Here is a 21,537-nt window from a genome sequence, read left to right as displayed (position 1 = left end):
TAACACGTGGATATGCATTCGTGGTGATTATTTAAAATCAAGTTCACAGCTTAAAACCGTTAATGCTAATAAAAAAAAAAAAAAAAAATTTCTTTTTTGATCGGCAGTGAACCATGGCCTTTAAATATGGAAGTCACGACTGCGGAAATTATTTACATTATATATATATTTATTTTTTTTTTCGTTCATTTAAACTTGAAGATTCTCCCTCTCTCTCTCTCTCTCTCTCTCTCCATATCTTCGTTAATAATAATTGTATTACGATAATAATACTTTAATTTTTTATTGCCAATTAAAATTTTTTTTTTTTTTTAACGATTAACTGTAATTTGCGATGAAACTGTAAATGATGTGGTTGATGATTTTATGGAAGTAACTTATCCGTGGAAAAAAAAAAGGAAAAAAAAAGGAAAAAATTGAAAGAAAAAGAAGATGGAGCGAGTATTTAAATTTATGAAATTATTTTTTTCTGGAAAAACAAAAACAACAACAACAACCGCGACGACGACGACGACGACGACGACGACAATACGATATTGCATTTGGAATTTGCATTTGCGTGCCTGAAAAGTTTTAGTCGGTGACGAAAACGAATCGAGACAAGGGATAAAAAAGGTTTTTGGTCCGGTGTGTGTGTGTGTGTGTGTGTTGATGACGTCATTGTACAGTCACTATGGTTACAAGCTCTCTCTCTCTCTGAAAATTGCGAAACTCGAATGTAGAATGTAATTTCCCATGTTCAGCTTGCTAAAAGTAGTTGGCATTCGTGTTTTTACACTTTCCCAAGAAGAAAAGAGAGAGAGAGAGAGAGAAATTTTTTTTTTTCCTCTTTCGATTCTCATCTGTTGGGTGATCTCGTTTACTCATAATTTTCTTTCTTATTATCCCCTCTCCGCCCCTCTCTCTCTTTAAAACAAAAAAAAAAAAAAAAAAAAAGGAAAATCGAAATGGAAATCTTCAATGTCGCCATCCATGGACGAATAATTTTTTATTTTATTATTATTATTATTATTACATTTTTTTACGATAAAATTTTAGCATAAATTATTACTATTATTATTATTATTATTGCACATTTCAGATACATCTAAACAAACGATCGATTTTTTCCATTTTTTTAAAGATTTTTCTTGTTTCTTTGCGGATTTCTTGAAAAAATTTGAAGGAATGTGTTAGGCTAAAGTTTTGTGCGTAGGTTCAAATATTATTATTATTATTCGGTTAAGTAATCAAAACTATATTTATTCTATCGTTTGAAAGCGTGTATGAAAATTACAGGGGAAAAAAGAAAAGAAAAGCGAAGAAATTTGATTTGATTTGGATGTCGTAGCATGTAATCTTGTTGCAATCACGAATTAAAAATGGATGCCATTATTTTATTTTAGAATTTACAAAAAAAAAAAAAAAAAAAAATGAAGATGATGTCGTAGTAATATTTACGACAGAAGAAGTAGAAGATGGAGTCGTCGTAAAAAAAAAAAAAAAAAAAAACAGACAAATGGATTCAGGTTTGATTTGAAAGAAAAATTCCTCATTCGACCGGAAATACTCGCTGCGAAAGAATGATGCTTTCAAAACTTACATTATTATTATCATTATTTGTTCTCGGAAAATGAAATTTTTATCGGATGTTTAAATGTATAATAATAATACCTGAAAGGCAGGCGGTGTGGTGTGACGTACCACAGAGTTAATATTAAAACCAGTTATGGAAAATGATAAATCAAAGTCGGATAGATGCATGCGTGTGACTTCTATGACCAAAATTGGTCAAATCGTGCAAAGGGAAAAAAAGAGAGAGGGAGGGGGAGGAGTGGGGGAGAGAGAAAATATAATAATAATAATAATAATAATAACTGAAGGCAAAAGTAAGTGGTGCCGTAACTGAAACACGTTATAGTTGCAATAGAGTTATAGTTTTTTTTTTTTTTTTTTTTTTTTGGTTTTACTTGTCGCCATATTTGTTATCATTAAGGGGAAAAAAAAAACCGGCGATTCTTTAATGAAACCTATTTAAATTATTGCCTAATAATTTTAGTTTCGTAGGTTGGCAATCAATATTTTTTTGTATAATCGAATTCTTTTGTATACTACTGCCCTAAGCGTTTGTTGAATGAAGAATGTTTTATTGACGGTTTTTCCAATCTTTGACCTGAGGTCAAAGAAAAAGGGCGAGTAGTAGCCTGAGTAATAAATCTTAAATTAAAGTTTTTCAAAATTGTTCATGAATTTGAACGGTTTTTTTTTTTTTATTTGTGTGCGGTTCGTAGGTTTTGTGACAAAAAAAGAAAAGGGAAAAAGTGTGTGGGGGGGGGGGAAAGGACACGTATTCGATTAATTTTTATTCTCTTTTTTTTCGACTTTTCCGTTTTCCTCATTTTCATTTTTTCTTCCCCTCCCCCTTTTTTTTTTTTTGAACTTTTACGGTTGATACGCAGTTTGAACTTTGTACTTATCCAAAATGATTGCGACACGTATTTTATTAAGAGTCGATGATGATGATGATGATGATGATGATTATTTTCGTCGACGAAACCATAGACAGATGATCATTAATTTCAGGGATTTAAAGGAGGGGAAGAAGGGGATGGGGTGGGGGAAAAAAACCCGCATTTGAAAATCTTTCGTAAAATTTGAATAAAACACACACGCACATATTTTTTTCTTTTTCTTTTCCTTAAGAATTAAAAAAAGACAGAGTGATGATTGACAGAATGATTCATTTTGATATTAAATCAAGTCTCATGTTTTTGTGACTTTTGGTGACTTTTGTTGATTCTCGGACAAAACGGATGGAAAAAACACGTTTATGACAAAAAAATAAAATAAAATAAAAAAATAAAAAATAAGGAAGTCGGTTCGATGTATTATTATTATTATTATTATTATTATTATTATTATTATTATTATTATTATTATTATTATTATTATTATTATTATTACTATTACTTGTCCTTATTTTTTACTACGACTAATACTATTATTATTATTATTTTTGTTCCCCCCTCCCTCCCTTCGAAGTTGGAAAACTCTGATATTTTCCGATATCCAATGTTTTCTCTCTCTCCATCGGCCTTGGATAAATTGCACTCTTTATCTTTGTTTATACACGGTTTTAAAGTTTTTTTAAAAAGATTACTTTTCCAGATTTGTTTTTTTTTTTTTTTATAAATCGGGTAAATAAGTTTGGAATGGCGCAAGTGGTGGACCACATGCTACGACGTTATATAAAATTGAATAAAAACATGTCTTGAGAGAGAGAGAAATGCGTCATACCTAATTTTTTTTTTTTTTCGTCGTCGTCGTCGTAAAAATGCGCGAAAATTTATCCATGGGAGTCATTTGTTATTTGTTTTTTATCAAATCCGATATAAATAAAAAAGGTGGAAAAACGTAAAAAGGAAAGATGTGCGTGCGTGTGCGTGTGTGTGCGTGCGCACGTGCACGTATGCGTATTTGTAGAAAGGTTATTATTATTTATCGAATTCAAACCTAGATTAAATAAATATGCACACCCTTATCGAATGATAGTTTTTTTTTAATTATATTTTTTTTTTTTACGTAAATTAGTTATTAGTCATAAATTGGTGGTTTACCTTCAGATTAAATATTGCATTAACAACAACAAACAACAAACAACAACAACAAGAAAAAATTTACTTTCTAGTTGCAATGAACAAAAAAAAAAAAAAAAAAAAAAAAAATTGCACGAAACGCACACTCACTCACTCAGCAACTTTTGCACGTCGTAGTATGTAAGCCATTTTACATGCATCGAAGTGAAATGTTGTCCAAAGAGGAAATAAATAAATAAATAAATACATAAATAAATAAATAAATTATTATTATAATCATAACAAACGAGCCTGCTTTACATTTATTTATTTATTTATTTATTGTAACTCGTTTGTTTTGATTTTATTTTTTTTGTTTTGTTCAAAAATTTTGTACGAGAAGGCCTGATATTATTATTATTATTATTATTTTTTATTATATACGAATAACAGTTTGAAATTGTTGGCTTGATGATGATGATAATGATAACGATGTTAATTTAACATTTTTTGCTCCTCATCACACGTGAGAATTAAAGTGTTTGATTTTTTTTTTTTTTTTTTTTTTGTTTCAGCGAGTGGCCAACTCATAAGGACGCAGTATGTTCCCCTCTACGGAAGGCTGGTCGGAGAGGAACAACTGGAAACAATTAGAGAACCAGCCGATATACAGGCCATGCAGGCTAGAATACCTCAACATTTCAGGGATCCCTCTTCGGCACCCCTGAGAAAATTATCAGTGGATTTAATAAAAACGTATAAACACATTAACGAGGTGAGTCGAAAAAAAAAAAAAAACATTTAATCACTTGATGTCGGGCGAAAGGTTTTCGAGAGGTGGTGGTGTGAGTGACTGGGAGAAAAGGTTAGGAAAGGAAGGTGGAAGGGAATCGAATGAAAATTCAAAAATTAAAACGGGTCCTCTGCTCGGAAAGCAGACGAATTGTTGTCGTCGTTTCTTTAACCGTGTTACTACAAAAATCTCTCGTTTTTTTGACAGTATGAAATATGAAAATGGAAACAAATATATTTCGAAATCGCGTTTGTCAGAAAGAATATTATCATTGTTTTATCACACGCGCACACGCACACACGCATATTTACATATTTTTTTTTTTTTTTTACTTAACGGTTCAATAAAAAAGGAGGAAGAAGAATATTATATAGTAAGTAGGCTGATAAAATGGATGGAGACGGGAGGAGGGGAGGAGGAGGAGGAGGAGGAGGTGATCGGGTTCTTGAGAAATAATGAGAGAGCCGATATAATTTGTTCTCTCTACCTACTGCAATTTATTATTATTATTATTATTATTATTAGCATTACTATTATTATAATTATTGGCGAGTTTGATTTCCGCTTTGGAAAATTATAGACTCCGAAGGTAATAAACGATAAATGAAATAAATGTTTTTCGCAAAAATTTCAAGAAGGTTTCCTTTCTTTCGAAAAAAAAAAAAAAGGGAAAAGTTATCAGATTCGCGAAGGATTTATAATTCCATTATTATTATTATTTTTTTTTTTTTTTACAGTCATTTCAATATCAAAAGAATTTTCATGGAATAAATTTTTTTTTTTTTTTTTTTTTTTTTTTTTTTTTTTTTTGGGGGGGTTTAAGGAATGGGTGTGGAGAGAAAAAAAAGTCGAGAGTTTTAACTTTTTTTTTTTCTTTTCCTTCGGAGATTTTCTATTAATAATAATAATAATAATGATAATAATAATAATTAAGGAGAAGAAAAAGCAGAAGAAAACAAATGGATTATTACTTATTTGTAACATCGTTTACATCTGTCAAAAAATTTAAAGTGAGAAAAGTTGGGAAAAATTTTTTTAATTTTTTTTTTTTTTTTTTTGTTTTTTTGTTTTTTTGTTTTTCCTTCCTCCCTTTAAAGAAAGTGGAAAGCGGGGTAGGAGGTAGGGGGTAGGGATAAGGGGGTTACTAAATGAAAAGGAATGAAAGGACACGCGAAAAGGAATTTTTATTATTATTATTTCGCCATAAAGGTTTTTCGCATTTGAATTTTTCATCGAATCGTCGAAAGCAGACGACGTCTTGGATGTTAATTTCGTGGTTTTCTTTATTATCATCATCATCATCATCATCATCATCATCATCATTATTATTATTATTATTATTATTATTATTATTATTATTATTATACATGTCTTGATGTTGTTATCGAGGAGTGAAATTTCTTATAACATATTTTGATCCTTTTTCATTTTTGTCGTCGTCGTCGTTTAAAATATAAACGCCTTTGCTATGTTCTCTTTCTTGTGTTTTCTTTTCGAAAAGAGAGAGAGGGGGGGGGAGTGGGAAGGAAAACGTTATTAATTTTTTGGTCGTCGATCGTGATTTTATTTTATTGTATTTTATTTTTTTTATTATCGTTACGGTTTTTTTTTTTTTTTTATTGAGATTTTATCAAGTTAAAAATTCACACTACATTAAATTACGGCGGGGGGAGAGGCGAGGGTAGGAGGTTAGGGGAGGGGAAGGAATCGAAATGAATCGAATATTTTTGTTTGAAGTGAACCATTAAAAAAAAAAAATGGGTTGTTGTTGGCATGGAATCTAAATATATATATAAATGTTGAGATGATGATTCGAAATGATGGAGAATAAAATAAGAAAAATTATTTTTAGGATGATTTTTTTTTTTTAATGAAGTAATATGTAATTTATTCCGATATCATTATTATCATTATTATTATTATTATTGTTGTTGTTGTTTTTGTCGTCGATTCGAATAGAAAAAAGAAAAAAAAAAATTATTTATTTATTCACCTGGTTTATTTTATTTTTATTCTCTGGTCATTTGGCACGAAAAAGAAAACGTTTACATGCGAAATTTTTTTTTTACGAGATCAGGTATTTAAAACACCTGTCTGAACAATTATAAAGATAAAAAAAATTGTCTGAACAATTATAAAAGGAGATGTTGTGTTGCTGAACTCTATTAAAAAAAAAAAAAAATCTCTAAAAGTCTGAGGGGATTCGAATCGTCATGCTCGCGCCGACAACCGACTGTCGTTTGTTTGTACAAAATAATTTGATTGAATCGGTCATCGCATAAATCAAAAAAAAAAAAAAACGGGAATAACAAGGAGAAGGATGAAAAAGAAGTAAAGCTTGGTAAAAGGAGAGAGAAAGAGAAAGAGACAGAAGGAGAGGGGGAGAGAGAGAAAGAGAAAGAGACAGAAGGAGAGGGGGAGAGAGAGAAAGAGAAAGAGACAGAAGGAGAGGGGGAGAGAGAGAAAGAGAAAGAGACAGAAGGAGAGGGGGAGAGAGAGAGAAATATTTTTTTATGCTTTTAAATAAAATTTAAAATTTATGACTTGAAAAAATATTAAAAATTGAAATGATAAATCAAAAAAAAATAGAAAAAAAAAAAGAAAAAAATTAATAATTTGATGTGCGATAACATAAAAAAAATTATTATTATTATTATTATTATTTTTCGAGGAGAAAATCGCGCGTGCGCAAAAAAAGCAACAGAAATTTGAAAAAGTGGAATAATCAAAAAAGGAGTCGGAAAAACCTTTTGAATCTTATAAGAAGAAATGGATAATGTTAATACCCGAGTGTCATCATCATCATCATCATCATCATCATAAGCTAACTTGAAAATAATAATAATAATAATAATAATAATAATAATAAAATTTCTCGAGTTGTCTCGATCCGTCACCTGTATTGTAAAGTTTTCTTCTGTTTTTTTATTATCGGAGGAGGCGTAAGTACGCAAAAAGAAAAGAAAAAAAGGAAAAAAGGAAAAAGAAAAAGGAAAAAGTCAATCACCATCGAGTCTTTGTTTTATTAACAATGTCGTCATCGTATGGTTCTTCATCTTCGAGAGAGAGAGAGAGAGAGAGAGGTTAATTTTTTTTTTTTTTTAAAGAAATGAGAGAAAATGTATAAAATGTCGCTCGGTGGAAAATTGTTGTTATTGTTGTCGTTTTTTTTTGTTGCAATTTTTATATATTTATATAAATTTATATATATAACGTGAGTCTGTCGGCCAGCCAAATTAGTTTTTGTAAAAGAAAAAACTGCCGGGATTCTTGTTCATTCGAGGGGGGATTGTTGTTGTGTTCGAAGAATCCTCCGGTGGACGACCAAGGCCCACTGATAAAAACATTCGTTTGTGGTTTTTATTCGATGTCATTGAATCGAATCGAATTTTTTTTTTTTTTTTTTTTTAATTTTAAAGCTTTACGTGGGAGATGTTGGAATAAAAGAATTTTAACGCATCCAAAAAGCTATTTTGAATTCCACACGCACGCACATATATTTTGGCGTGAAAAACGTCGCGTTTATTGTGTATTAGGGGGGAGGGGGAGGGAAAATTAATTATTGAACTCAGGGTCAATTTGTGAAAACGCCACGACAGCGGCGAAAGCGAATCGGAAATAGAAAAAAAAAAAAAAGAAATTTTTCAACGGATTTTTTAACGATTGTTTTTATTATTATTATTATTTAAATTTTGTTTGTTTGTTTGTTTGTTTCTGTTTCGTTCGTTAGTTCGTAAGGTGAATGAAATGTTTCCTCTCTCTCTCTTTTTTTTTTTTACCGTCGACAATTTTTTTAAAATTTAAGGTTCCTATGTAAGGTTTAAGAGAAATTTGGTTTTTTTTGGGGGGGAGGAGGGGAGGTTGGAGGGGAAACCTAGGAAAGCAATAATAATAATAATAATAGTTGTTTTTATTATTGTCATTATTATTATTATTGTTCTGAATGTAGCAGCGTGCTGTTGAGACAGAGGGAGATGGCCGGCCAATTCTGAATTTGTCTTCCTTTGAATAAATTTTACGTTAAAAAAAAAAAAAAGGAAAATAAGGAATGGGTAGGGGTAGGGGTAGGGATTCAGGGGGTTACGAGGGGGGTGGGGGTAGAAAAAAAAATTGTAGGAAAGCATTAACAGTATTTTACAAGAGCACACATGGAACAAATAGTTGGTGCATTTTATTACAAAGGTTAAATTAGATTAAAGGAGAATGGGAAATGGAAAATTTTTTTCTCTCTCTCTCTCCTGGAGAAATCAGTGCCACGAGCGCATCCACAAAGAAAGAATAATAATAATAATAATAATAATAATAATAATAATAATAATAATAATAATAATAATAATAATAATAATAATAATAATAATAATAATAAGGCACCCTGAAATTAGGATTGTCTCTCTCTCTCTATCTCTCTCTCTTATTTATTTTTACGCATATATCCATTTTTTTTTTTTTATTATTTATTTTTAATGATAAGAGGAAACTATTATTTAATTTCCTGTTTGCCCTCCCTTCCTCCCCTCCCCCAAAAAAAAAGAAAAAGAAAACAAAAGTAAGAAATAAAGAAAAAACATGGTTTGCATTACCGTGTAAACAAATCGAATGAGTTTTTTATGTTTTGATAAAAACATAAATATTTTGTTTTTTTTTTATTCTAGAAAAACATAATTCTAATGTTTTTTTTGTTGGCGAAGGTTTTTTTTTTTTTTTTTTGAATAATCGGTAAAGGCAATGACTTTTAAAAAAAAAAACAGGAAAAGAAATAAGAAATGATAGATAGTCGTTGTTAATATTGATAACGTTGATTAAAGGAACGCCGCGGTATCATCGTAAACAAGAGAACAAAACAAAACGTGATAAAAACATGGCAACCCCCTTTGGTTTGTTTTGTTTTGTTTTTTTATAATGACGAAATTATTATTATCACTGCGATTATTTTTTCTTTTTGATTTCCGAAGGACTGCAGAATTTTTTTGCAAAGTTATTTTGTTATTCAAAAACGGAAGGAGGACGTGGTTGAGAGGAAAAACTGTATTTCCGGTTGATGTCTGTCGATGAAAAATCAACAGAGTGGGGGAGGAAGGGGACAAAAAGTAGAAAAAATTTCACGTGCGAATAGTAAAGATGAAAAGAAAAGAAAAGGGGAAAAAAAAAAAAAAAAAATTAGAAAGCAAATAAAAGTTGAAACGAATTAGAGAGGAAGGAAGGATGGAGGGGGAGAGGGAGGGGAGGGGATTAATCGAAACGCCAGGTTTAATTTTCAGCGGTTTGGATAAATTCCAAAAAAAAAAAAAAAAAAAAGAAAAGGGGGAAAACGAAAGTTCCCGCGAAACGTAATGAATGTCTTTTTCTTTTTTACCGGGAAAATTTTTTATTTTTATTTTTATTTCTTTTTTCTTTTTGTGTGTGCGTGTGCGTGTGTGTGTGTGGAAATTGCAAGAGTCAGGTATGTGAGGTAAATCTCGATTGAAGAAAAAAACTCTTTGCGGAATTTTGTAGGAGGGGGGGGGGGAATTTTCTTTTTCTTACGAACGGTGTAAAACGGTTGCATAGATTTTTTTCTCTCTCTCTATCTCTCTCTAAATAAGGTGTTGTTGTTGTTGTTTTAAGGTCAACCAGATTCGCGGTGAGATATAATAGAAAAAGGAAAATGATAAATGGGTTGTGTGTGTGCGTGCGTGTGCGTGTGTGTTGTTCAAACCTCAAAGGAAGATAACGAACGATATGTATATCGTTTTGATTTTTCCTTTTTTTTTTTTTGTTATTGATTGCGGTTGATTATGGTAGGACGAGAGAGAGATATATGCAAAAAGACATAAACAAGTGATGATGATAATAATAGACCAACCGCAATTGGCATGACGTTATTGTTCAATAATGGCGATTCCTTTTTTTTTGGGGGGTTAAACTTTGATTTCGGTATCGTAAATGTAATAAAAAGAAAAAGAAAGAATGAAGAGGTTTTGATTTTTCTTTTTGTACCTGTTACGTAATAAAACGGTTGATAAATTATTGAGTTGATGAAATCATGTGAAAGTTGACAGTTGTGATGATGATGATGATGATGATATTAAAGATTAAATGGCGATGGGAAATGTTTTTCTTTAAGAAAAGTAAAGATATAGTCGCGGATAGATAGACGCATGGATAGTTAGTCGGGAGAGAGAGAGAGAGAGAGGGGGGTAGGAAACGATGACATAAAGGAAGTTGTTGTCCCAATGTTGTAAATCGTATTTTGTAATTGTAATTGGGTAAATCCGGGTACCTTAAGGCACGTTAAGGTTCGAAACGGTGAAATCAAAAATGTTGAGCTTTTGTCATCGAGAAGACACGATCGAGGTTTTCGGTCTTGTAAGATTTGATGAATATGACGACTAGTTGGAGAATCGTGTGCGTGCGTGCGTGCACGTGTGCGTATACGTGTGCATATACGTGTGTATATACGTGTGCGTGTGCGTGTGTCTTGTCACCGGTCAACATTTAGGCCAATTTTTTACGATCGTAATGACTTGACAGTAAGATGAAGAACTCTTCGTACCATGACGGTTTTTTTTTTTTCTTTTTTCTTTTTCCTTCATTGCTTTTGTTTCGGTTTGTTTTTTTTTCTCTCTTTCTTTTTTTTTTCTTCTTCTTCTTCTTCTTCTTTTTTTTGTTTTTCTAATATCCGAGAAAAAATATAAAAAAAATAATAATAATAAGAGAAGGATAAAATTCTAAAAAATATTTCGCCCGTAACTTTTTCCTTTTCTCTCTCTTTCTCTCCTTCTCTTTCTCTTTCTACCTCCCCAAAGACTTTCTGTTTTTTTTTCCTTCTCTTATACTTTAAATAAATTCAAATTCACCTCTGGAAAATCTTTATTATCCCATATTGTGGATTTTTTTTTTACAAAGCTGGTCACGCTTTGATGATGAGTTTCTAAAACCGGATTTCGAAAGAAAAGATTAGGACAAAGAACGTCACTCTTGAATATTTACTCCTCATCATTGACTTTTCCCGCGAGCATCATCATCATCATCATCATCATCATCGTTTTTAGGTTATTTAAAGAAAAAGTTGAGTTTGCAGGGGTGCGATGAAATCTCTGCAGATTTGATTGATTGATTGATTGTTTTTAATTTTTTTTTTTCTTTTTTCCTCCTGCAGGTTTATTATGCGAAAAAGAAAAGAAGAGCGCAGCAGACACAAGGAGAAGATACCTCCCACAAAAAAGAGCGTAAAATATTTAACGAAGGCTACGATGATGATAATCACGATTACATCATCAAAAATGGCGAAAAATTTTTAGATCGTTACGAAATAGATAATCTAATAGGAAAAGGATCTTTCGGACAGGTATTATTATTATATTTTAAATAAATAAATAATTAAAAATTCATCGATGGGGTTGGTGATTGTTGTGTTTGTTCTTTTGATTTCGTACAAAAACAAAACAAAACGACAAAATAATAATAACAAAATCTAATGACACGATTTTTTTTATTGTTTTTGTTTTTGTTTTTCAATCGTCACCCCATTTGTATCCGGTCACAAAAAAATAATGATGATGTATATAATTTTTTGTTGTTGTTTGTTGTTTGTTTTTTAATTCGATTGTTTCGATTGTTTCAGGTCGTGAAGGCATACGATCACGAAGAACAGTGCCAGGTGGCAATTAAAATAATAAAAAATAAAAAACCTTTTTTAAATCAAGCTCAAATAGAAGTTAAATTATTGGAAATGATGAACCGCGCAGATGCGGATAATAAATATTTCATAGGTTGGTATTCCGTCTGGAATTATTTTTTTTCTCTCTCTCTCTCTCTCTCTGTCTCTGGAAAGATTGGCAGCTCTCTTCGATTTTTGTCACGATTTTTTTTTTTTTTTTCTCCCAAACGTTCCGATTAAAAATTTGTAATCGATTTTTTTTTTTTTTTTTGCATAAAATAATAATGATAATGATAATGGTAATGAAAATGTTAAACAGACGATGAGGGGGCGTGGGAGGGGAGGAAGAAAAGCAGGAAAAGTCTTTTAAAAAATATTTTTCTGATAATAATGATACAATTCGTTGCGAAAGTGTTTGTTTTACTTTAATAAAAAAAAATATTTTGTCGCACTTTTGACAAAAAAAAAAAAAAAAAGAAAAGTTTGGCAACAACAACAACAACAACAATCGAGAAACGTAATTATTATTATTATTTTCTTTCCTTTTTTTTCGTTATGATTTGTTTCGGTTTTTTTTTAATAAAAAAATGTTAGGAAATTTTTTTTTAAAAAAAAAAAATTGTTTTGACACAAGTCAAGTACTTTGTAAAATTTACAAATGATGATTTTTTATAAAATTAAAAAAAAATTTAAACAAAAATTTTTTAAACATTTAATACATTTAAAAAAAAAAAAAAAATCTCGTCTGGCCGTCTGTCTGGTCGTTGACTTGTTTTTTTTTTTTATTCCATCGTCTGCTTAATTGAAATAAGGAAGAAGAAAAGAAAAACATTTTTTAATATCATCATTATCATTACAATATTGATATACGAGGTGTAAATAAATAAGTAAGCATAGAGTATGAAAACCAAAGAGAAAAAAAGTTAAAATTTAACGGGAAGGGAATGGTAATAATAATAATACTTTTTGTTTGTTTTGTTTACAGTGAGATTAAAAAGACATTTTATGTGGAGGAATCACTTGTGCCTAGTATTCGAGTTGTTATCATATAATTTATACGATCTGTTGCGGAATACGAATTTTCGGGGCGTGTCCCTCAATTTAACGCGGAAATTCGCTCAGCAATTGTGTACGGCTCTCCTGTTTTTATCAACTCCCGAACTCAATATCATACACTGTGATTTAAAACCTGAAAATATACTTTTGTGCAACCCGAAAAGATCGGCTATCAAAATTGTTGATTTTGGAAGTTCGTGTCAGTTGGGACAAAGGGTGAGTAGTAGTAGTTGAAGGAAATGATAATGATGATGATGATGATGATGATGCCGACGGTTTTCCGTATGTTTTAACCAATTGGCGGCATCGTCGATCGATTATTGAAATCGTAATTTCACAAAACAAAAGAAAATTAACGGAAAAACGGGAAAAAAAAAAGATGCAATTTAAACGTAAATAACTTTGATCTATTATAAGCTCACAAGTTTGCCTTGAAGAATTCGAATCTATTTTTAAATAAAAAAATTTTTTTTTTTTCTATTTTTTTCTATTTTTTTGTTTTTTTTTTTTTTTTTTTTTTCCGGCGTATTAAATGTCCCAATGTTTGAGTTCATAAAAAAAAATCTTTTGTTATGATTTTTGTTATGATTTTTTGTTATGATTGTTTCTCTACTTCCATCTTTAAAAAAAACGGTTGGAAAAAAAATATCAAAACTTCCGGTTCCGGTTTTTTTAAATAAAATTATTTAAAAATTTAATAAATTTTTCATCGATGATGATAATTATTATTATTATTAACATGTGTTTTTTTTTCTCTCTCTCGTTTTAGATATATCAATATATTCAGTCGAGGTTTTATAGGTCTCCGGAGGTTTTGTTAGGTATACCTTACGATTTAGCTATAGATATGTGGAGTTTAGGTTGCATTTTAGTCGAGATGCACACGGGGGAGCCGTTATTTAGCGGAACCAACGAGGTATGTAATCTTTTTCTCTCTCTCTCTCTCTCTCTCTTCTCTCTTCCTCTCTCTCTCTTTTTTTTTTTTTTGATCGATAATAATTATTCTCGTTCGTCATCGGTTTGTTCATCCGCAGGTGGATCAAATGAATAAGATAATAGAAGTTTTGGGTATGCCACCCAAACACATATTAGATCAAGCTCATAAAGCAAGAAAATATTTCGATAAGCTACCCTCAGACGGAAGCTACGTATTAAAACGGCCAAAAGATGGTAAAAAATACAGGAGTCCTGGAACGAGGAGATTGCACGATATATTAGGTATTGTGTGTGGGGTGTGGAGTGTGTGGGGGTGTATGGAGTGTGGAGTGTGTGGGGGATGTCAATAGGTCGATCGGTCGATCGGTCGGCCTTTCCTTTCCTCCTAACGAACTCGCATTTGATTCGTGATGACTTTTTCTTCCAGGCGTCGACAGCGGAGGACCTGGTGGAAGAAGATTGGGTGAACCCGGTCACACGGTCGCGGATTATTTAAAATTCAAAGACTTAATATTGAGAATGTTGGACTTTGATCCGAAAACGAGAGTCACTCCCTATTACGCTCTTCAGCAAAATTTTTTCAAAAGGACTAGTGACGAAGGTTAGCGCCTCCGGGAAAAACTTTAAATTTTCGGGAGTGGGGGGAGGGGTGGGGAAATTTAAACGAATTCTATACGTTTATTTATTCTTTTCCAGGGACTAACACCGCGAATAAAAGCGGGAGAGTGAGCACGAGTCCCGCAGTTAGCGGATTAGTTGACAATATCAGAGGATCTCCTTCCAGCTCAGCCAGTAAGTTATTAAATTAATTATTTATAAAAAAAAAAACAAAAAAAACTTTTCCAGTAAAAATTGAAAAAAATGGAGAGAGAAAAAAAGCTGCTTTGCTTTTGCTTTGTGAGTTTTTTTAATCAACTAAATTTTTTTTTTTTTTTTGATGATTTGCATTATTATTATTTTTTATAATTTAATAAACTAAATTTAATTTGAAAAAATCTCTTAATAATAATAATAATAATGAAAGTTTTGTCGTTTTCATTCAAAAGAAAAGTACAAGTTATTAAACACAAACAAACAAAAACACCTTCCACGGTTTTTTTTTTTTTTTTAATTCTTATTGTCAAATTCTTGTTGTTTATTTATTCTATGACTTTATTTATATGGCGACGATAATTTTTTTATTTATTTATTTAATTAATTAAAATTCATTTATTCATCATTTTGAATTTAAAAAAAAAAAAAATGTTAATGAGATGCTGCATATTTATTTATATGTGGGGAGAAAAGGAAAAGTTGTGAAGGAGAAAAAAAATTTTTTTTTTTTTTCACCCCCTCCCCTCCTCCGCCACGCCACGCTCCCCACCCACGCCCCCCCCCCAATTTCTTTCGCTTTCTCTTACTTTTTACTTTTTTTTTTTTGTAAAAAAAAAAAAAAAAAAAAAAAAAAAACTTTAAATGATTAATTTTCGGCAGATGTGTACCCAAACGCGTACCTCGCTCGATGACACATATATAGGAGGGGAAATGCAGTTCCCCGGCCTAATTCTCGCTCAGGACCACCTCAAGCCCCCTCTTAAAAGCTAGTAAGTAAAATTATTTACTTATTTATTTTATTAATTTATTTATTTATTAATTAATAACTTTATGAAATGCGTTGAATTTGATGTAATAAAAACCATTGATTTGAATTTTGTCATGTTTTTTTTTTTTTTTTTTCTTTTCGAATTTTAGGTTCATTGATAAAATGATAATGATGATGATTTGTATTTAATTATTTTCAGGTCTGGGAAGCAACCGAGCTCTTTCTGATTCGATTTTGCAGCTGCAAAACTCGGCACTCACGTCGGGGACGACAGTTGGAAGCTGCATCGGTCCTCAGTTAATGGACTGCGATTATTAGCATCCATCATCGGACTCCCTTGCTAAGCCGGCATCAGCAGCATCAGCAGCAGCAGCAGCAACAGCAACAGCAACAATAACAGCATCATTATAATTATTATGATCATCATTATAATCATCATCATCATCATAACATTGCAGTACGCTGTACGATTTGACAAAATCTCCCATGGGAGATGAATGACCCACCACGATTAAATTGATTTATCGATCGATCGATCGATCCATTGATCGATTTCGAGAGTGAGAGAGAGAGAGATAGAGAGAGAGAAAAGGACAAAAGGGTTTTCGATCAGAGAAAACTCTCAAAGATTTATTAACGTAATTTTTTTTTATTTAGCCCGCGCGATTTGAGCTTCGGACGGTCATCTTTGAAAAAGTTTTTCCCATCCTCTCGTACGTACAGGGCAGCTAAAGTTGACGAAAAGAGTATAAAGAGTACGAAAAGAAGAGAGGAAAGGGAAGTAGAAAAAAAAAAAAAGAAAAAAAAAAACGTCCCAAGCTCGCGGTAAAAAAATAAAAGTAACGAAAAATAATAATAATAATGATAATGATAATAATAATAACGAATAGGACAATTTGTAATATTTAGTTGTATATGTTGTAAAAGAAGTTAAAATGTCTGCCTCGTTTTTTTTTTTTTTTTTTTTTTTTTTTTCTGACACCACGTCGTCGTGTTTTAGTTAATTTTTTCCTCTTTTTTTTTTTTTTTTTTTTAACTTTTTCTTTTCTTTTCTTTTATTTTATTTTCCCTGTACTTTAGTCTTGATAAAGAAAGAAAGAAAGAAAGAAAGAGAGAAAAGGAAGGAAGAAGAAGAAAAAACTGTAGCACAAATTTTTATTATTTGTATTTTTATAAAATTTATTTTAAATTTATTTTAAATTCGCATTAATAATTGAATTAAATGAAATTTGTTTTTTAGATTTATTAAAAAAAAAAAAAAAACCAAAAAAAAAAAAAAAGATCGTGTAATTAGATCATTAGAGACTATACGGATAGTCATAATAATAATAATTATTATTATTTTATTAAATCGACTTATTAGTTCGTATTATTACGTATTGTTTGTTTTATTATTATTATTGTTATTATTATTAGTATTGTCATCATCATTTGTAGTTTTTCGTCTTTTTTTTTTTTTGGTTTTTTTTTTTTGTACGAATTGACACGATAAAATAATAATAATAATGATATTGTTCGAGTTAACATTCTAAATTATAACATCGTTTTAAAGGATTTACATTTGTCTTCTGCCACTTCGAAGATCATCAAATTAATTAATTAATTAATTAATTAATAATTAAATCCATCACGTTTAAAAATTATTTATATTCGCGGGAAAAAAGGAAAACTGGGAGGGGGGGGGGAATGTTTCAGCAAAATTTGGACAAAAAAAAAAAAAAAGAAAAATTTCGATTAGACATTTGATTGTGGGTTTTAAATTTTGAAATTTAAAATTTCGTCGTTAAATAAAAAATGGCTTACTTATAAATAAATTACATAATGTATATTAATTATTAAAGTTTAAAAAATAATAATAATAATAATAATAATAATTTTTTAATGAACTATTGAGCAGAGAAATCGAATACGGAGATGGGAAAACAAAAATGATAGGAGGAAAAAAATAAATAAATGTTTAATAAAGATTTGTTGTTGTTATTATTATTATTATTATTATTATTATTAATATTTTTATTTTTATTAATTATAACGGTTGGAAATTGTCGGGGTTTCTAATGTCGATGTGCATACAAAAAAAAAAAAAAATTCAATTCAATTCACAATAAAATAAACAGGTACAGACGCTTATATTATAGTACAACAACTTTTAATAATAAAGTTTAATTGTTTATATATATATGTATTAAATTCACGCACGTACGCACTCACGCACGCACTAGCGCATTAATACGCACGCGTACACGTATACATTTGTGTAAAAAAAATTATTATTATTATTACTTTTTTTCCTTTTCCTTTTGGTTTTTTTTTTTTTTTTATTCCATATATATAACACACACGTTTTTGGAAATGCGATTTGTTTTTTTTTTTAATGTGCGTGTGAGCGTGTGTGCACGTGCGTGCGTGCGTGCGTGCGTGTACGCGTGTGCATATGAATTAAGAAAAAAAAAATTATTATCCGTCCTCACAATGTGCATCTTAATAAATAAATAAATAATTTAATTCGTTAGTTAATAAGAGTAAATTGCCATTTTTATTTATCGTGTGCTAATCATAGATTATAATTAATTACTTAATTAATTAATTATCGCGTATAAAATAAATAAATAAATTTTGATACATTAAAAAGGGAGAGGGAGGGGGGAGGAAAAACAAAAAAAAAAAATTGTCTGAATTTGCTGAAATAATAATAATTACACGTGAGAAGAAGAAAAAAAGAAAAAGAAAAAAAAAGGAAAATTGTATTGATATTAATAATAATGATGATGATGATGTTGATCGTTATGATGATGATGATGATAATAATAATAATAATAATAATAATAATAATAATAATAATAACAATAATGATAAAAATTTACTTTAAAAAAAAACAAAAACAAAAGTTATTTATTAATAATAAGAAGAAAAAAAAAGAAAAAAATTATTTATTTATCGTTATCATCATCATCATCATCATTATCATTCTCATCATCATCATTATCATTATCATCATTATCATAATAATTATTATTATTATTATCGTTGAAACCGTTATTACGAAACGATGTTCTTTTGTTGTTTTTCAACGCGGGGAACTTTGGGGGGGGGAGGAAGGATTTCACCGCAAATAAAAGGGTAAAAAGACTGACCAAGTCGATGTCACATGATTAATAATTACGTAATGAGGGGTGAAAATAATAATAATAATAATAATAAATGAAATAAAATAAACAGACGAAATGATAATAGTAATAATAATAATGAGAAGAAGAAGAAGAAGGAGAAGGTAACTATCGATATTATTAACAAGAAAAAAAATAATAATAATAATAATAATCTCACAAATGAATTATTAATTGTATTAAGCGTAAATTTTAATTGTTTATAAAAAGAAAATGTTTAAATAAATTAATTATAAACAAAATAATAAATAAATATAAAAAGGTAGACTTGCCTTAATCATTAATAACGAGGCAAATGAGACACGCGATAACAGGTAGAAAGACGGTTATTAATTACCATCATCATCATCATAATAATCATTTGTTTAAAATTTATTCGGCGTATTAATAATAATAATAATAATAAATTAATAATTTTTTAAGTTATTTATTTATCTCATTATTATTATTATTATTATTATTCGTTGTTTTTTTTTCTTTTGCGGAAGTGAAAGGTTATATGGAGGTGGTGGCTGAGGTTGTAACTTAGATGAAGGGAAAAAAAAAAAAGTTCGTTTATTATTTGCAAGGTTTTATTATTATTATTATTATTATTATTATTATTATTATTATTATTATTATTATTAATTATGTGTAACAACGGTAATTAATTATAATCTATGAAAAATTCATTATTATTATTATTATTAGGTATAAGTGAATCTTTTTTTTTTTTGCCTTCCTTCTTCTTTGCTACAGTTCATAGATCAATGATGAAAATAAATTTTTAGTAATTAATATTTCGATAGTTGTTGTTTGTTTGTTTGTTTGTTTTCATTTCGTTTGACAACAAAAACAACATCACGCGCAATTTTTTTTTGAAATGGGAGGAAGGGGGGAAAGAAGAAGAAGAAAAAGAAGAGGATTCATATTTTTTAAGTTGGGATAAGAATTTATTTTTAACGATTCGAATTATTATTATTATTATTAATATTATTATTATTATTAATATTATTATTATTATTTTGCTCGTTTCGTGATGGAGAATGAGAGTGCCATGGATAAAATGAGAAGAAGAAAAAAAAAATTTTTTTTTTTTCGATAAACAAATCGCGTGTCGTTCATTTTTCGAATAATGATAATGATGATGATGATGATGACGTAACGATGATGATGATGATGATAACGATTAAAATTATGATTATAATGATCGCGTTGATTAATAATAATAATAATTATAAATGATATAAATAACGTGTAAATATTGTAACAATAATAATTAATAATAATGATAATGATACTGATAATGATAATAATAATAATAACGTTACTATTTTATTTTGTAATGATTTAAAAAAAAAAAAAAAAAAAATGTGTTCATAGAGAGAGAGAGAGAGAGAGAGAGAGAAAATAATTTTTTCTTTTTTCATTAATGCATAAAAATAAAAATAAAAAAAGGAGAGAAGACGCCATTTTGTTTAAATGAGTGTAAATCCGTTTTTCTCCTTTCTTCTTTTTTTTTTTTCTTTTTTTTGTTTTGTACGTAATTTATTATTATTATTATTATTATTATTATTATTATTATTACTATTACTATCACTATCATTATTTAAAGTTTTATTTAAATAATTTTCACTTTATTTAATTAGTTAATAAATGTAAAAAAAAAAAAAAATGAAAAAAAATGAAAAAGGAGAATGTTAATGATGATGATGATGATGATGAAAGTTGAATAATTATTCGTGGTGGGAATTTGGGGAAAATGTAAAATTATTTTAACGTTTTTATCATTATCATTATTATTATTATTATTATTATTATTATTATTATCCTCTACTATTTTTTTTTCTTTTTTCTTTTATTTTCTTTGTAAATTTTTTTGTAGATGTAAGTACATTATTATTGAGTAAGAATTATAACGATGTTAATTATGACGATGATTGATTGCGATGATAATAATAATGATAATAAAACGATGACGTTAACTATGACGACGACGACGAGGACAATTTCATTTTATTTTATTTTATTATTTTAAAAAAAAAATTTTAATAAAAAAAAAAAAAAAAAGGAGAAAAAAAGGAAATAAAAAAAAATATATTTAAAAATTTAAATAAATAACATAAAAATTATTAATAATAATAATAATAATGTTTTTTAAAAAAAAAAAGAAAAAAAGAAAATTTTTTTTGTTTTCCTTTCACGTAATTGATATTTACGCCATTTTTCGCGCTTCCTTATTATTGTTTATTTACTTTTTGTTGTTGTTGTTGATCCGATCGTTTCTCCCCCTATCGTTCACCGCCTTCCATGAATAAATTTGTTACGAGTTGGCAACAGCGCGATGCGTTCGTTAAACGAGTAGAAAGTTATTCGTTTGTGTGTTTATTCATTTATTTATTTATTTATTACGGTCTGTCGTTATCGTTACGGTTCACGCGTTCAACGTTCGTGATAAATGAATCACACGTGGAAATGACGAACGTGATCAAAATCACTTGAGCGATATATTTATTAAATTGCGGGGGAAAAAAAAAAAAAAAAAAATATTTCGAACGCATTGAATGAAATTTTGATGACGTCATGAAATTTTCAAAAAAAAAAAAAAAAAACGGTTTCAATGTAAAATGGATGCCTGCGTGCGTTTTTCGTTTTTTTTTTTTTTCAATCAATCACATTCCATAATTTAAGGTTTGTAAACAACGTTTTATAAATGATTAAAAACTATTTATAAAAAATATTTCTTCCGTTATAAATTTTCCAGAGGTTTTTTCTTATAATAAAATGAAAAACCCGAATCAAGGTGAATAACGGAGTAATTATGTAAAATC

General features: G+C 29.2%; 1 protein-coding gene across 1 annotated transcript; it reads left to right on the top strand.

Annotated features, from left to right (window-relative positions):
- Window positions 1-3,672: 3,672 nt before the first annotated feature.
- On the top strand, window positions 3,673-15,878 carry Phum_PHUM284180 (serine/threonine-protein kinase minibrain, putative; the record flags this gene model as incomplete). The annotated part of the gene is made up of 10 exons (XM_002426835.1): window positions 3,673-3,751; window positions 4,130-4,329; window positions 11,486-11,674; window positions 11,951-12,098; window positions 12,972-13,258; window positions 13,812-13,958; window positions 14,077-14,260; window positions 14,406-14,579; window positions 14,675-14,770; window positions 15,760-15,878. The coding sequence occupies 10 exons, from the start codon at window positions 3,673-3,675 to the stop codon at window positions 15,876-15,878; spliced, it is 1,623 nt and encodes a 540-aa protein (XP_002426880.1).
- Window positions 15,879-21,537: the final 5,659 nt, after the last annotated feature.

Source organism: Pediculus humanus, genomic scaffold (genome assembly GCF_000006295.1).
Source record: "Pediculus humanus corporis 1103172107667 genomic scaffold, whole genome shotgun sequence".
Lineage (NCBI taxonomy): Eukaryota > Metazoa > Arthropoda > Insecta > Psocodea > Pediculidae > Pediculus > Pediculus humanus.
The sequence above is the reverse complement of the archived record's forward strand: the minus strand, read 5'-3'. Positions and strand labels throughout refer to the sequence as shown.